The 18058-nt window shown below is 40.3% G+C and overlaps 1 protein-coding gene across 1 annotated transcript in view; it reads left to right on the top strand.

Moving 5' to 3' along the window:
• The window catches only part of SLC49A4 (solute carrier family 49 member 4), a 65310-nt gene that overhangs the window by 32831 nt on the left and 14421 nt on the right, over positions 1-18058 (top strand). Inside the window, exons 3-7 of the mRNA XM_074145649.1 lie at positions 1049-1317; positions 6872-7001; positions 12143-12251; positions 12893-12960; positions 17926-18053. Coding sequence (XP_074001750.1) covers positions 1049-1317; positions 6872-7001; positions 12143-12251; positions 12893-12960; positions 17926-18053 — 704 coding nt within the window. The remainder of the gene's footprint in view (positions 1-1048; positions 1318-6871; positions 7002-12142; positions 12252-12892; positions 12961-17925; positions 18054-18058) is intronic.

Raw genomic sequence — 18058 nt, 5'->3', positions numbered from 1 at the left:
AGCCCGTAGCTTTTTATGTCTGACAACTCCAGTTTTGCAGCAATAACATCGAGTTCCTGCTACGCTTAGAAAAACACCACCCATTTAAAAATATCATCTGCCACCATTTTATTGCACAATGGGTAGATCTACTTTGGAGGATTGCAATGTTTTGTTTGACTCGTTAGCTGTTTTTTAGACATGAGGTTTTTATATAAATTCCAAAATGCTTTTGCCTTTCACGGCTGATCACTTTTTGGAAAAGTCAAAGTGGAAGGTTTCTGGCTGACTTCCACGTGTGGAAGAGCCTTCAAAAAGTTCTTTCTCTTTGTGCTCATTGTACTACTATTAAGCCAAAGTTTGTAGAGACTTCACTCCTTGGAAGTACTCTCTCTGTTCTGTCACCAGTCTTATCTGCTAAATCCCAACAAGTGTGAAAAACAAGAAAAATCTGGGTTTGCTTGGCTGTTTCAACAATGTGTTGATAATGGCCAGATTGCTGGAGAAGATGATTCTCTTGGAAACCTCAACAGCTCGGCCTCCTCATCTGTAGGCACATAAAGCTCATCTGAGTGTGTAAATAAAAATAAATAATGCAGTGAAAAAATATGCAGAGTATTTTGCTGAAGTGTTTCAATTTTCGATCTGCCATAACTAATTTAAATCTTCTCTTAGGATTTAGGCAGGCGAGGGGTCAGGTTTAAGACGTTTATAATTTAAAGCTTTCCTGCTACTATACATTTTCTACTCTTATATCCTACCATCATATCTTTTTTCTGCAAAGAAAGTCCCTTTTATTCCCTCTTCCTTTCCTGCTTTGAAGAGAACATTTGCTTCTCCATTTATCTGAGGTAATGAGAACAGAGTAGCTCTGGATTCTTTAAATCAGTCTAATTTGGCTTCTTTTAGCGTATAGAATATCCTTTTTTTTGCACAGGACTATCATTTCTATGTGCAGCATCTCCATCTCCAGCACTCAATATCTTACATGCTTTTTTAATTTAAAATTAAAAAAAAAAAAAAAGGCAATTGTCATCCAAATGTCTGTGGTCTCTATTTTCTGTTCCAGGCTGATTCACGGAGGGCAGCTGTTAAATGGCTTGGCGGGGCCAACTGTGATGAATGCGGCACCATTTCTTTCCACGACATGGTTTTCTCCAGATGAACGTGCCACAGCAACAGCCATCGCATCGCTGCTCAGTTACCTGGGTGCTGCCGGCGCGTTTCTAGTGGGACCTCTTGTAGTGCCATCTCCTAACGGAACATCTCACCTCCCGCTGGCATCGCAGAGCAACACTGAACACATCAAGGACCGCATTGAGGCTGTGTTGTATGCAGGTGTGGTTTAAGAATAAAAATTAATTTAAAAAAGAAAAAAAAATATAAAAAATTTACATACTTTCATGTGTACGTTTGGTACTTGTGAACCACTACCCTCTAGTGGCTGGTCTGCAAAGAAAATAGTTACTGACTGATGGAAAAAAGTGGTAAAATGTTGTACCATCAGAAGGGTTAATTTTTTTTTCCTTTTTGTGCAGTAAAGATCTACAAATAGTCTTTTGTACAGACTAATTCCAAATGAAGCATTTCATGTACCAGCTGATCTTAGGAGAAACATCTTCTAGGCGAGCTTACACTTTCCCTGAGCTTGCAGACTGGTTTTTGCTTCTTGAATTTTCATTCAAAAAATGTGTCCATGGCAGGTTGGGTTTTTTCTTTTGTTTCTGTAAAGATGGAAATCCAATAGTCTTTCCCAATAGTCTAGCATTACGTTTGTTCCTATAAAATCAGTCTTAATTTATGACTTGCATATGGCTTTCAAATGCGATTAGATTATTAGTATTTAAGAATCTGACATTGAAATGAAAACTCAGTAGATTTTGGTTTTAACTAAAACCACATAATTCTTATGTGGTGAACAATTTCAATGAAGTGGCAACAATTTAGTAGAAAAAAACAGTGATATAAAATTCACCTGATACAACTTAGATTTTACATCCTTGCTGTTTTTCATGCAATGGCTTCTACGACTCTTTGTGTCACTTGCAAAAGCTAGCAGCAAACCGTAAGGAAAAAGAGTTGCCTAAGTGGCTTAATAAGTCTACAATCTGATTTTTAGTGATGATAAATTGGTACAGCATGAAGAGCATCTTAACTTTGGGGTTGGGTTTTTCCCCCCTTATAATTGCAGCCTCTGAAATTCAGCCAGGACTCAGCCCTAAGTGTTCCAGAAATCTTAAAGTATATATACTGTGTAGGTTATATGCAGGTTTATGGGATTGAGTTGGCTGTTTGTGATCATTTATTCCTGGACGTTATTCTTATGGAAATTTTGTCGAGTTAATACGCCTGTTGGGTGAGGGCCACTTTACTGTTCTTTTTAAAGAAAGCATAGTAGAATTTGGATCACTATTTCAGCAAGTATTTTTGCGTAACCTACTTTTTACTGGACTCAAATATATTGGAACAACAAGGAAATTTGGGGTTGGTTAGGCCTTTTTCAGAGGTAAATATAACGTTAGGCTCTGGAAATTTAATGGCAGATGAAAATGGCCAGCGTGAAAGAAGGAAAAATGAAGGCAAGTCAGCTTTTGTCCTGAGGAGCAGTAGGTAAGGGTGGAGGACAAATCTAGGAATTAGAGAAGTGCTTTAGCTCTCCCTCTCTAGATTTTCCATGATGATAGAAGAATTCGTCTGCCTAAAGGAAGTACAGTTTTGTGTCTAAAGCCACTGGTTTGAGTCTGGTAGCATTAGAAGTGTTGCTTTCAGCAGCCCATTAGATTCACTTTCTCCTCTGTTTTCTTCTGGGAGGTTTTCCTAGGCATTTTCTTCAGATGCTGTGGTGGATCTTGCTTGCCACCAAGGTTCAGTGGTGTGTCTGGCCTGCCCCATGTCTCAGCATGGCTCTTTCTGAACCAGCAAGGATTTGGGAACATCCTGTAGACCTGTTTGGGATCGTTGATCCCAGCATAAAATGATCTTACAGCAGCTCTTCAGCTTCCTACGAAGAGTGTAGTAGCCATCAGTAGTTCTTACTTGGTATTTGAAAGTGCTTTGAACAGAGGTGGATTTCTTTGTGCAGCTGTGCTCGTAGTCGTGTTCTGTGAGGTGCATCTTTTCAGGAGCTACAACCCCTTTTGCTGTTCAGGCAATGAAAAAAAGCTGGTTCCTGAACATTACTGGCCTGTGGTGAATCACAGCAATGGTGGCAAAAACATCCAACCGGTTTAAAATAGGAACTGTCAAAGAGGAGGTTGCTTTGAATCCCTTGTGGGATTTGTCCTGTCTCACCTCTGCCCTGTTTCTCTGGAGAGCTGAAGGAGCAAAGTCCCTGCTGCGTGCCTCCCATGTCCTCTCTTATGCCAGGGAGGCTCCAGAGGTGGAAGGATGGCTGCCTCCTGGTGCGTTACTACCTCAGGTAGTTGTACAGCTTTCTTCACCTGTAGACCAAAAAATACCTGATAGGTGTGGTAGGGTATTATTTGTCCCCTTAATCAGCCTGGCAGAGAACAAAGCTCAAATTGACTTCACAGATTACTAGTAAAGGTTTTACAGAACGTAGCAGAACAAGGAGCTGGACCCAAGTGTCCCACTTCCCCACTTATTCAGCAAGTGTGGTGAGGCTTGGTGTGATTCCTCCTTTCAGATACTACGGGAAAGCCACCTTCACAGGATAAGCCCTCTGCATTCCTAGTGCAGTTGTATTTGTGATGGAGCTTGTTGCTCTTGTGTGAGGTAGAGTTAAATAAGCAGCCTCCAAAAGTTCGGTAATGACTTTTAGAAGACATTAATGATATGAAATATTAACTTGACATCAGTAGCATGCCAAGAGCGTGCTAACTTTCCAAGGACTTAGCCTCAAACATGATTACGAAGCAATTGCTTGTAAACTCATTCCAAAATTGCTCAGTTAACTCCACTCTCTTCTATGTTTTAATGAATTGCTGTTGCTTTCTCTCAAATGCAGACTAAGAGCTCAGCTGAATTACCACAGCCTCTTTCTGTGTCATCTGTGTCTCTGCACATTCTGGTTCGCAGCTGAAATAGTACAGACATAGCAAATCAGGATTGAATTGTATTACCTTAACTGCATAAGGAAGGTTGAATTATTCTGGACTGCAGCCAGAGCTTTTAGCCATGTACTTTCTTAAATATCAATGTGAAAATATTTTTTTCTTTTTTTTTTTTTTAAATTGGGTGTATAAAGTGTCCTCATTCTCCATTTACATTTCAGGACAAGATGGGGAGGGAAGTCTCTGGTTTTGGGTAGGTTTTTGTGCTCTGAGTAGCCTGTCAGAAGGAAAATGAACTCATATCGGGGAGGCTTTTGTCTCTGTGAACCTCTTTTTACTGTTTGGGACTTAACAGGCAGTAGGGTGCCTCCTTCCTAGGCTAAGACGTAGGCATCTCTCCACTTTGACAGTCACAGGTCGCCGTGGCATGGTACCCAGCTTTAGTGAGGCCTTCTCACTCCTCAGCTAGAGTTATACACAGCTGTATTTGTGCACAGTAATTTATGCTGACTTGCCCAATTCTGTGTGCTTTGCACTGTTGAGAAGCCAACAGTCAGCTCCCATGGAAGAGTTCCTCTTGTGACTACAACTCTCTTGGTCTCATTATTGACCTATTTCTTACCTTTTATCTTTTGCTTACGTTTATTCCCTACTTACATTCCCAGGGCAAGTTTTAGATTGTTTTTTTTTTTTTTTTTAAATCTAGTCTGATAGAATAAATGATGATGGAGATAAAGGTGTGGGTTTCCTAATGAGGAAATGGTGCAACGTGTAAGAAATCGGATGTGTTTGGCAGGATCTAGGTTTTTGATAGAGATGCAAGTGTGATACACAAAGCTAAGATGGCACTAAAGACTTTTATTCTTCAATAGAGGGAGCTGCTTTAGTTTCCAAAGTGAATTCTGCTCTTTTCTTGTGTGCATGAAGGCAATGCTTGCAAGGCAAATTTGTTAACTTGGTAAGTATAACGCTGGGAAACATTAACGAGTTGCAAGAAGGTACTACAAGGACTGCATGCTGAATTTAATAATTAAAATAAAAATATGAAGTGTTACCATACTGCTCCTACTGCAGCAATTTCACTGGCAGGAAACTTGAGGCAACTCGTAGAAGAGGCCCCAATTGGGCACCTGTGCATTCTTTAGAAAAAGACCTAGCCTTTCCCTTTATGGCGTTGCTGTGTAATGAAGTTAAATAATAAGCACCTTGGAGAAAGGTTATGGGTTTGTGTGGTCACATTCTTGTTGGCAGTCTGAAATCTTCCTCTAATATGTGATTAAAGCATGCTTATACGTGTACATATGTATACCTATAAACCTATACGTAGACCTAGGTGCAGGAGAAGGGGATAAACAGCTTTTGGCAATCCTTGCTTCCCTGTCTAGTATCATACTGTAGTGACAGAGCATCTTGTCCCTTTCTTAGACCTGAATTGATCAAGTTATGGCCAGTTCTTTATTCACTGCTTGTGGTCTCAAAAACAATGTATATGAAGATAGAAATCAGTCTGTTTTCTGGAGAACAGAGGAAATACAATGAGAAGGTCTAGTTAAAGTGCCCTTGACCCTCAAAACATGCAATTAGGCCACAACAGGAAAAAGAGACACCACATAAAACGGAATGAATCTTTTGATATTTGGTAGTGAAGAATGGCATTGTCACATTCCTGGTATGCCTGCAAAAGAAATTTAGTGTAGACTTTTTTTTCCATACACCAAATAGAAGCATTCATTTCCCTTCCCCATCTCCAGCTGATCCATTTAGACTTTGAGTGTTATTTACTTTTCAGTTTCCTGAATTTATTTTCTTCTGGTTTAGCAGAAGAGCTGGCAAAATGCCATGATCATATTGATTTATTAAAAAAGAGAAGAAAAAAGAAAATGAACGCAGTTGAGTATCCAGCTCTGCTGGAATTTATTTGTGGTGTCAGTGAACACTTCTTTGTTATAAGATTACAGGTTCTTTTAAGATAACACATTTCAGCTATACATTTTTCTTTCTAGCAGAAAAGAATCTTGTTTTCAAAGGGGATAGGAGAAATATTGGGATTGAGGACTGTGGAGAACATGATATACATTGTAAAAGGCCTGTAAAACAAATTCATTACACTGACTGTGCGTCGAGTTGTTTTTTCTCAGAATGTCTGGTCATGCTGCGTATTTTCTGTGAAGTGCTCATCACTTTGCAAGTTCAGGTTCAAATTTCTGCTATGAAATTTTTCAAAAATCTGGAATGCCTGCTGCTGAACAGGAGGAGCATCTGCAAACAGCTGTATTCTTTCATTTTTCTTCCTGTTACCTGTGCTCTCTCTATTCCTGAGCCATGGCTGCTCCTACACTTTTCTCTTTATATTCTGTTGCCATCTAATACTGTTTGTGTCCGAGATGCTGCCTTGCTTGACCTTTTGTTTGCCTTCATCATCCTGTGCGCTGAGTAATTGTCATTCTGTGCCCTGGGACTTCCCCAGTCCCATCTGTCTAGTCTCTAGCACACTATTACCTGCACTGCGTTACTTCCATCGCAATGAAACACGGCCAAATCTTCATAATCCAGTTCTCTCTAAAGAGACAAAGCAAAACCTTTCCTTGGTGCTTCGCTGAGTTCCCCATGTGTGAGCCTGGTGCTCTGCAGCTCCTGTCACTGGAATGGACAGCCAGTATTTGCCCATCTCATTGATTCTCCATCTCAATTTGAAATCTTGCTTGGGGAGGAAAAAAGAAATTCTCCTTCAAGTTATGGAGTTCTGTTGTCGGGAGCAGTAAAGCACTTGTGGTGGGATTTACGTATCAGAGGCTGGCTGATAAAAATACTGTGCTGAAAAAAGTCTTTTGATGCTAACATCTGTTCTCGGTTTTGTTTTTCTTTGCCCTCTTGTTTAGAATTTGGAATGGTTTCCCTGATATTTTCCGCAGCGTTGGCCTACTTCCCCTCGCGCCCCCCATTCCCTCCCAGCGTGGCTGCGGCGAGTCAACGGCTCAGCTACAGGAGAAGTTTTTGCAGACTCTTAAGGTGGGTCCTCACTGGGTTTCCACTTCAAAGCAGATCAGCACCTAAATAAATAAAAACAAGTGTGCTTTAATCTTCTCATTGAGCAAACAAGTTGGTTTGTAGTGCTTTAAAACAAAATAAAATTAAATATTAATGCTGAGACATAAAAGGATGCTAACTGCTAAAAAGCAGACATTAAATTTTAAATCATTGGGTATATCTCAAGCTTTCATGCCAAAGTCCTTCAGCACCAACACTGCTTTAGTCATCCTGTTAGCATGGCTTTTCTTATGCAATGCTTCTGGTACATCAGGTTATACAAGATTGTTAACAGTGTGCGTACTGCTAGGTGTGAGATGATAACAATTAACAACACTGGGCATAACTAACTAATAAGCTGCTTTCTTCCATGCTTATTATATTGGAATGAATTTGGGGTTTGCATGTCATTCAAAGGAGTATTGAGCTGCTTTCATTCAGCTGTGGGAGCAATGGATGAACTATTTGAAACCGTTATTTGATCTATTAAATCTCATTAATTGTATGTTAAATTATCAAGTGGGAATAGGAGAAGTGTCTCCAGATGTGTTTCTGGACAGGTTCAAACGTGAGTTAGTTTCCTTTAAATTTTGGGGGCTAAAAGAAAGGGTTATAAAGAAAGTGACACCTCTGGCTTTGCAGCTTCTTCCACTTGGGCTCTTTTGGTAGGACACAGTTCTGTCCCCCTAGTTTTTGTACAATGTCTTGTGTAATGGGAATCTGATCTCAGAGGAGCAACTGTAATATTAATGCTGAATAATTGTGAAGCCCTGTACGTGATACTGCACCAATGAGCTTCCTGGGGCAAAGAAGAACTGCTCCTGTGGTGCAGAGTGTGGCTTACTTCACTGAGGAACTTCAGACTCTTGCTGTAATTGTTTCTTGTGTGATGTAGTGATAGGAGCTGAATCTGCGTACAAAGGGCTGCTTGAAACTTAATAATTGTGGAGCTTTAGACATTTAATTGTTACAGACCTAGTGTGGGTTGTACTTTACAAAAGTGTATTTAGAGCCAGCAAAAACAACTTATCCCTTGTTGCCATTAGGTTTTTTTCTTTTGTTTTTGGAAGCTTTTGTTTGAGTTTGGGGGAGTAAATAGTTGACAAGATGCTTAATGCTGTGTCTTCATCCTGGAGCAGGCTGGCAGTTGGGAGAAGGTGTGAATACAGCTGGTTAGTCTGCAAAGTGACCTACTCAAGATATTAAAAAAAAAGGCAATTCCCATACGGACACTTAGCACACACAAAATAATGCTGTTATGCATCTAAGCTGGTGTGCAGTGAGACCCTGCCTGAGGGCCATGTTGTAAAAATGTTGCTGTTGAATAGAAATCCAAACAGTAACTGACTCCGCAGGTGAAATATAAAATTTCTGTTGACAGTACTTCATTTGGGAGCTTTATAACCATTAGATTGCTTGTTCAAAGTGTTGTAAACAGTGGACCTACAATACTGGTAAGGTCAAGAGGTAAACAGCAAAGTTGGCTTACTATTGACAATCAATGATACTTAAGAAAACAAACTGGACGCTTAAATGATGAGCATGGTTTATAGTCTCTCCAAGAACCAAGAGGTTTTTTTGAAATGCAGTCAGGTAGATCATTATATCTCCCGTTCCCTCTGGTCTTTATGCATTCTTCCATGCTACGCCTTATCAAAGGCACTTCTTGATTCCTCTGTACATGCAACAATCAACGGTTCATCATTAAACCCACTTATCTTGGGGAGCCTTTCAGCAACAATCCATCAAGCAAGGGGGTTTTATAAAAGCAAATGGTATCTGCCGTGCTTCAAGAGAAATCCATCATCTGGTTCGTTAGGCTTCTAAAGCTCTTGTTGCCTGCCTAATCTAGGCTTCATAATTCTTGGCACAGAGAGCCTTTCTTTTGACTTAATGGTGTAGACTGAAGGTAATCAGCTGATAAGTACCAGGAAATCATGATTTCCCCTTATTGCAGACTTACCCTCTGGTATAACTACTGTGTGTAAAGCATTTAGGATGTATGTGAGCTGGTGGGCTGACCCAACTATGCACCAAAAAACACTCATGAGTATTGGGATGTTCATCATTTCCCTCTTCTGCACAGGCTGCAGTTTTACACTTCAAAATAAAGCAGCGTAGCATAACTTTACCATTGAAGTCATTGACCTTTTTCCTTGGACGCCAAAGGGATCTATCACATCTTGCAGCTCCCACACTCCTTCATAGCTTCAGGTCCTTGAGCAGTCATCTTCATGAGCTGCTTCTTGCAGAGTTACATGTATCTTCTTAGGGTCAACCATCCCCTGTAAGCCATTTTTTGGGGACTTGCTTAGGAACTTGGTTCTTCCTTATGATTTGGAGGATTCCTACTTCTGACAGAGTGTAATGATTAGCTGATCTGAGGTTATCTCCTGATACCAACTCTCTCCGCCTGTAGTGGGAAATGACAGATTAGTCATGATTTGGGAGCTAAGCCCAAATCTTTTAACAGTCAATCACACACTGTGACAAGTGTAGTTTGAATTTCTATTAGAAAAAGTACAGTGCCCTTTCTCAGTTTCTTGGGTGAAGCAAGTATGACTTGTTTTTTCCCCTTCTATTTTAGAATACACCACAAATTTCCATGGAAAAATACAAGTAAATAGTTGATAAGTCTTAAAATCTGCATTAAGAAAATATGTTGTGATTGTTGCTTTGAAGTAATTAGATGCTTTTAGCCTTTTATATTTTCAGGGGACTGTGTAAGCAATTCTGAAATTTCATAACAGGGTTTTTGTGCATCATTATTTCTTTAATGAAACTTCCATATGACACCACCATCCAGTGATGGAAGCTGCTCAGAGTGTGCCTGATGTTAGTAGGCACTGTCAAAGTTACTCTGAAAATGGTGACTGACTTTGACGGGCTCCCCTCTGAACCAGCCCGTCTCACAGATTCTAGTGGCATTAAGTCGGTTTCTGAAAAAACAGAAGAAAAAGCCAATTCGTATTCCAGCAGAACGGTTTAACAGAGAGGCTAAAGCTGATATCCTGTCATAAGGGCTGATACGATGGAAAACAGTGTGGGTTCACCAGCTGATGGTGTGACAGACAGCACATTTTTCTATTTTCAGTGGAGCCATTGCAAAATTTCAACAACAAATACAAGTGAGTGGAGCCATGAAAAGCGGAGCTGCTACTTAAGATGTGTGTTTCAAGTACCTTTAGCACTTCACGCAGGCAGCGCTAGCTCCTGCTGGACAAGGGGACAGAATGGCATGTGGTGATCGGTGCTGCTTTGTCACTGCCACGCACCCTCCTGGTCACCTGGTCACCTTTCTCCTGGTCACCTTCTTTAACCCGGAGACTAGGCAGGGTGACAGGGTGGGAGCCTCTGTTACTGGAGGATGTTATTTTGCAGAGCTGGTTCTCTAGTATTGGCAGTAGAGTTGGACGTGGCACAGAGCAGCTATCCCATGTGCCAGTCTGTCTTGTTGCTTGAGTCACACAAGACAAATACGCCACAGGAGATCTCAGTCAAGTTGCAACGTACTCATCCCCACCAAAGGTAGCTCTTCAATGAAGATGAGGTTCAGATACCCAAAGTGCTATTTCAGAACAGTGCATTCAGACTTGTTCCCTCTTTGCAGTCTACGACATTGCGATGTAATGTCCATGCAAAACGGGTCCTTTCTCTTTTATTTTATTCTACAGATGTTGAATCAGCTTTTACATGTGTAGCATTAAATAGCATCAGAAAACATGCCTTAAGAGATGCCAAGATGATGCAAGATAGACGAGGATGAGAGTATGGCGTTCTTAAGAGAGAAAGTGAGTTGTCAGAAGACAGCAAACGCTTTAGCATTCAGAGAAATACAGGCAGTGTGTGGAAGAGCTGAAAGTTTGGGAGTTGTTCTTCTTTGCATTAAAAAAAAAAAAATCTGACGTGAATGATATTGAAAGAGGAGGATATGTTCATGCGATAGAAATGTGTTATTCAAGAAGAGGATGTGTGAAAAAGAACAGTGCAAAAAAATGCTGGCTGGTGTGCTGTGCGTGGATCTTCTAGGGGAGTAAAACAGCGTAAGCTGCAAACCTCTGAATGTTTTGACGAGTATTTGAAGTTTTTTCCCTCCCTCTTGGCTTTCATAACTGTGTGCTATCAAATTGCTGGTTCATGCCAAGGAACGGGTACTGTATCAGGATCAATTTTATGTAAATTATTTGCGAATGAGGGGAGCCACATTTTGTGGTTACACAGATATCCCGTGGGATAACCTTGGAATCACCGTAAAATCTCTTCACTTTAAAATATCACTGTTGCAGAGTCCAAAGTGTATTTTCTGGTTTTATTCTCAAATTGAAATGTTTTTGAGGAAAAGCTGGGTATCTCTTAGCAAAGATTTCACATTTGGTTTTGGTTACGATGGGTGGGTGGGGGAGATTGGTGGTGGTATTCATCTGCCAACTCCTGTTTAGCTGTATACGATGAAGATGATGACACAGCTTTGACTGCTTCATCTTCACTGAATGCTAAAGGTTGAATAGTTTTAATTGGGAGGAAAAAGCAAACACTTTGACTGTTTAGAGCAGAATATTATACTTGTCTCTGGTTTTTGACAGTTCAAGCTGTCAAAATTTTCCACTCGCAACTGTACCCATCTCATTCCCAGAGCTCTCCCTGCTTTTCACCAAAATAAAGAGAAGTAAAACAGTTTAATGAAAAAAAAAAAAAGGTACAGTTCAAAAAGTATGAATCTCTGATTTTATTCTTGAAATACACTTTTTGTCATTTAAATTAGTGCTCGTTGTTCCTGACATATTCTTAGGCTAAGTAGGTTGCCCATGCAAATGCGTGGAAGATTTGCTTGAGGAAATGAGAAACACATGAGCTCGGCATGTTAAAAAAGTCTTTGAACTACGTAGAGAGGCTGGATTTTTTTTATTATCACAGTGCTAAACCAGTAACATCTCAGTCACTGGAATTTCAGTGACATGGCTGGATACCTTTCTTGTTTTTCCTGGCTCATTTCCTCTTCAGACCTCTGCTGTTTTTCTTGATGGGCAGAATATAGGTTCTAGGGTGTCATTTGCTCTAGCAGCTAATCTTGGTGTAATTTCTAGTATAAGATGCAGCTAATTGCATATGTTTTGTTTTCACAGCAATTTCCGATTCTTGATGATTGCTTTAGCTTATGCTATACCACTGGGTGTTTTCTCTGGCTGGTCTGGTGTTCTGGATTTGATATTAACGCCAGTTCACGTAAGCCAAGTAAGTATCTCCTGACTGGTAATCAGTAAGTGGCTATTTTGTAAGGGGCATGTTTTTATTTTGCACTAGCGTACAATTTTATCAGGTTTTTATGTTTAAGCTGTTATTAATACATACAGACAACTTTTCTCCTGAAACTTTAAAAAAAGTAAACTGTGGCTTTGGCATCCCAGACTGTCACGGTTTTCCTTGCTGACTCTCTACCAGCAGTGGGTGTTTCAGAACCATATGCACCTTTTGACAAGAAGGAAGAGATACGTAAACAAACAGGAGTATTGTTGGCTCCTGCACCTTTAGTAAAAGAAAATAATGTTTACCAGGTGGAAATGATGAAGTGGGGAGAAGAGGATTTCTAGGCTTTTGATAGAGTATTATGAAAATCCAGAGGCCATTACTCAGCCTCTGTAAAGAGAGGTCACATTTAGGGCATAGGCTACTTAGTCATGCTTTCTTTTAGTGAATTTATTTCCTCTTGAGTATCCTAGAAAAAGTCTTGGACTTCAGATTATTGTCGGGGGCTGTTGCTAGCAGTTTGCAGCTCCTGCATACCATTTGTTTTGGAAGTAACATCTTATCATCTTATTTTCTCAGCTTTAACACATTCCTCTGTTTTGTTTTGTTGTGGTTTTTTTTCCTGTCAGGTAGATGCAGGCTGGATTGGATTTTGGTCTATAGTTGGAGGTTGTGTTGTTGGCATAGCAATGGCAAGGTAGGAATAATTACATGTCCTTCTCCATTTCTTCAACTGTGATTGTCATTTAGCTTATCGTCTTAATAACATAAGTTGTTTTCTCTCATTTTCTACGTACTTGAAATGGAAAAAACATAGTTCTGGGGTTATGATGTATTTTGTGTAAAGCAATGATTTTTATATTCCATGTTAGTTGGTTGCTGGGGGTTGAGAACTCCACGTGTGTACCTCAATTTGGCAAGCCATACTCTTAGTCCTGACAAGTGCTTCCTGTATGCTGCTTTTAAACACAGGCCTTGTGAATTCAGCTGCCTGGTATGAGGGAGAACCCATTGTAGCACATTTGGAAAACATTGAGGAAATTAGTGTCTCTCCTCTTCCATCAACGCTTTTGGGCATACTGATTCCCAAAGGGATATTGAGAATGTAGCACAAGCAGCCTACCCTGAATAACATTACATTCCTCGACAGAGAAATTAGTCTGGGCCTGTTTTGGCCAAGTTGCTGTATTCTTAGATGGCCTAACTATTTTTTGCTGTACTGCTATGGGTAGCATGGTTATACCTACACTTTATAAATAGCCAGACACAGCTCTCTTTGGCCATCATGAATGCTGATGGCATGGGGAGCGGAAAAGCAAGGACTGGATTGCTCTTCCAAAACACTGCTGCTTTTTCTTCATTGAGGTTCCCTTTTTATAAAAAAAAAAAGGGGTGGGGGAGAAAAAAAATCTTTTATGAGGTACTCAAGCAGTGAGTTTATAAAACTGATTAAAACCAGCCACATGTTCCCCTTGCATGTGGTGGAGCATTGTCCTGGCTTCTCTATGTCCACTCTTTAGACTCCAGTTCTGCAAAGAGTTTAGCGCAAGTGCAAAGTCTGTCATCATTGCGGTCGTTGTGGGATTGTGGACCCAGAGAGGCATCTTTTTAGGATGGAAATTGAAGTTCTCTTTTTTTTTTTTTTTTTTCACTTGCTGCGCATCATCAGAGTACACAATGCATAAAGAAATGTGAGGTCTCTCATCCTGACATTTTGCAGGCTGCCTAGCAACTGCGATGGAGGGAGAGAAAAAAAATCCTGACCCAGAGGAAAAAGAGCAAGCGCTTCCCTCCCGTCCACTCCAGATGCAGGCCAAAGGACTTAATCTATCGAAACCAAGTTCACACTGTGATTTCCTCTAAAAAGAGTTACTTTTGATTAGCTAAGGTCAGATATGATGTTTTGTCTCTAAGATAAGTAGATGTTTAAAACCAACTGCTGTAAGTGAGGTGCCGTAGCAGGTTACACGCTGAAGCAGATAGCGTGCCAGTTTAATCCTTTCCATCATGGGTTAATTTTTCATATATTTTCGATATTTCAATATTAGAGGGGCACCCTTAGCAGTTCACTTAACTTTGTTAGGAGAGAATCTGCTGACTCAATGCCAACATGCAAATCTCAATCTTTATGGTAGATTAATTTATTTAATATATTGCCTGGGTTAAGTTTCAGGAAATGCTGACAGTCTCTTTAACTGCTTTAAAATTGCTTTCAAACCTCGTTGAATACCAGTATTTTGTAGCATTCAGAGCTTTGCTTTTGAGTAAATTAAAAAAATACCAATAGTCAGCCTCCAAATATGTCTTTCTAACTTGGGCAATACACAGTTCAAATGGGAGGGTTTGCACACAGAAAGGGAGGGAGGAGATGATTTGTCACTCCTGATGGATGACTCTCTCTCCTAGGCCCATTCAGCATTTATCTATGTAGGGCTGAATCAATGACGAGTCTGACTGTAATCTGCTGAAAGTTGTAATTAGGAAAATTAAGTAATGATTCTTGTCAAGGCTGACAAGTTGATGTATTTCAGTGTCAGAACTGTGATTTGCCAAGCAAGCAGCTCTCTCCCTTAACCACCTTCATCAAGAAGCTGTTGGGTTTTGTTTTGGGGATTCTTTTCTGATTTTTTTTCTGCTAATTTTTGAAAGCAAAATTGCTGCAGTTTAGGAATTTGCTCCTTCCATTTTTGTCAATGCAGATTCTATCATTTAGAACTGTAACAATGTGAGCCTTGCCCTGAAGCATTTGGTCCTGAACATCACAGTGGGTGTTAAATCATCTATATTTAAAGTAACGCTCAGTTTGGAAATTTGTTTATCTATCTCATTTTCAAAATGGTGCAAGTTTTCCTCAGCACAATACATAAATCCTCCTGCTCTCCACCCACTCCTGTCCTGATAGCCCTGAACTTAGATATGTTTAGCTAATTTGTGTGATGCATTTTTATAATTGAAAAGCCTGGGCTATTTTGGGCAGCTGGCAGGTGCCTGTACCCTTTGCTGGCAGCTTTCAAATGATACTGGTTTGAAGAAAAGCAGTGTCAAAGAGCGACATTCATATCATTGCATGGAAACATAAATCTATTGCCTTTTCTCAGATTTTTTTTTTTATTTTTTTGCCACATTTGCTAATGATCGTAGATATTTCTGAGGTTTTGTCTTCCATGGCTTGGTTTTTCTTCCTGCTTTTAACCTGCAGTGTAGTCAAAATGCTGAAACTTTATGACATGGTGATAATTTCCTTAGCAACAGACAGTGCTGTCAGCAATGCAGGTTTGTGATTTTAACTGCAGGTTCCAGCCCAGGGCTGGATTTGCTGGGTTGCAGGAGGCTGTTACTAGCAGTAGGCTCAGAGGTCTGTGTCCGGGTCAGCATACACCTTCTCTCCTGGCGTGCCCGCTTTTTTAGGAGCTGCAAACATCCCCTTGCATGCTAGATGATGAAGGAGGATTTAAACAGAACAGAGGGTTTTGAAAGCAGATACTGGGGTCAGAGGATAAAATTGATTTCTCTCATTTTTTGATTGAAACAAGTATTCTGAAGAGTTGACTAGATTTACAGTCTTCTTTATTCTCCTGTAACCAGACAAGAAGCAGAAGTCCCTTGATTATCAAGTTCAGGCTAGTTTGCTGTGTCATTTTTTCCCATTATTTCTGTTGCTGGCTGAATTTAGTAGCTGCATAAACTTTTCTGTTTGTACTTGACCCTTCTGGAGTCCTGTGATGTCTGAGAGCTCCTTGGAGCACACAGCTACCCCTGATACCCCAACCAGGATCTTTGTGTCAAAAAGAATTGCAGCTGCTCAGTAAAGGTAGATATTTGCTCCCCTTAACTATCTTGAATGGTTTAGTTGCATATTGTCCTCCCATCCCCACATATCCCTGGTGGTAGGATAGAGATGGTGGACCCCCTGGAGATCCCTTCCAGACCTGTTGTCTGTGGATGTCCCCCCCTGAAGGCTGGCATTTCTCACGCTGTGTTTCATTAGATGGGATATATATGTAGCTGCTCTTGCCTGTGAGGAAAGGGAATAGTGATGTTTACTGGCAGGCGAAGTGAGGAGTCTCTGTGGAAGACATCTAAAGTTTACACTTCAAGATGCTTCTGAGAAGCTTTTGAAATTGCTGATTTTGACCCCAGTGATCTCAAAGAATAATTAAAGAAACTGGCAAACCACTGAGAGGAGGTGATCCTGATTGCTGGATTTGGATTGTCAGAAAAAAACAAGAGTAGCAGCTAACCTCTGACTGTTAGAGATTAATGCATAAGCCACTTGAACACTGCAGTCATAAACTTTTAAGATTATATGCAGCATTGATCTTCCTCTACTGCTTATTGAATTACTCACTGCTAAATTCAATGTGGAATTAGAGCACAGGGAGAATCAAAATAAGAGGAAAGAAGTGGGGGTGTGTTTTGGTTTAGTTTTTGGTTTTTTTTTTTTTTGATTGATTTACGTGTACATCTCTTATGGTGTATGTACAGCTAGGTTTCCTACTTCTCAAAATGTTGGTAGCATTATCTGTTTTATCAAATAAGCTATATGTTGTCTGCCTGTAAAGTGGTCTTTGGAAGAGGGAGAGGAGGCAGTTACCTGACAGGGCAGATGTCATCATGGACCAACCTAGGTGGATTGTGCTGCCTAACTGAGGTAGGAGGCCGTGAGGACAGAAGACATTCTTTAGACATGCATACCTAACCCATCCGGCCCAAAATCCCATTTCCTAAGCAGGAGATTATAGAAAATTACTAGTGGATAAATGGCATTGCCTTTTTTAATATATCTTTTTTAGTAGCTGTGTTGAAATCCCTTTTGAAAAGAGCAGATGCACTGATAATTATGCCATGTGAGCTCTGCTCAAACGCATTCTGTCTCCTCGAAAGAAAAAATAAAAAAGATGAAAAAAGCAGTTGTACCATCGGGTGGTATAAAGATCGTATTTGCCTCTGTGGGGCTGTCCTTCCTCTGACTGTCAGTGGGGCACGTGTATAGGAGAGGAGTTGCACCAAGACCTTGGTTTCTGGAACATTTCAACCCAAAACAGCTACCGGCGACGCGTGCCTGTGTAGAGTTCCTCCTTTGCCTAAGCCACCCAGAGCTTCATCGCCAATGCATCTGAGGGTTCAGAAGCTGTTCCATGTCATCTTCGATCTAGGGATTCTGGTATTTGGAGTTTTGTCATTTCCCACAGGAATGAATCTTGACACTTAACTCTGTCTTGAATGAAATGCAGCAGCTTCCTCACATGCTAATTGAGCTGTGTGTCTGCCAAGGGAGACTGGCAAACGCTGACAAAACAGCAATGTAAGTAGCGGTGTGATGTTGTGTCCAACAAACGCAGAAGAAAAAAAAAACCCAAACCCTTCCTGTATACCAAGTGTTTTCAATTGATGCCTTGAGAATTGTTCTGGTTTGGTTGTTATTTTGTGACAGCTAAAAAAATCCATGGCTGCTCTTCTTGACAGCTAGAAATATCACCATTCTATATTCTAAAAAAAAAAATGCTTTTTTTTTTTATATTTCTGAAAATGGGAAATTTTAAAATTGTTTTTATAGTCTCCAAAATGTTTAATGAGAATATGCTGAATTAATTGTCAAGCATCGCATTTAAATAATAGAAAATCAGCATTTGTACTGCTCTGATCTGTGCTTTTACTTTAGATTTGCAGATTTTATCAGGGGCATGCTGAAGTTTATACTGCTGCTGCTTTTATCTGGAGCAACGTTAGCATCAACCTGGTTCACTCTCACCTGTCTAACTAGTGTCACTCATCTGCCTTTAACCACAGGTATC

Source organism: Numenius arquata, chromosome 3 (genome assembly GCF_964106895.1).
Source record: "Numenius arquata chromosome 3, bNumArq3.hap1.1, whole genome shotgun sequence".
NCBI classification, from domain to species: domain Eukaryota; kingdom Metazoa; phylum Chordata; class Aves; order Charadriiformes; family Scolopacidae; genus Numenius; species Numenius arquata.
This window is presented reverse-complemented; position numbering and strand designations above follow the sequence as displayed.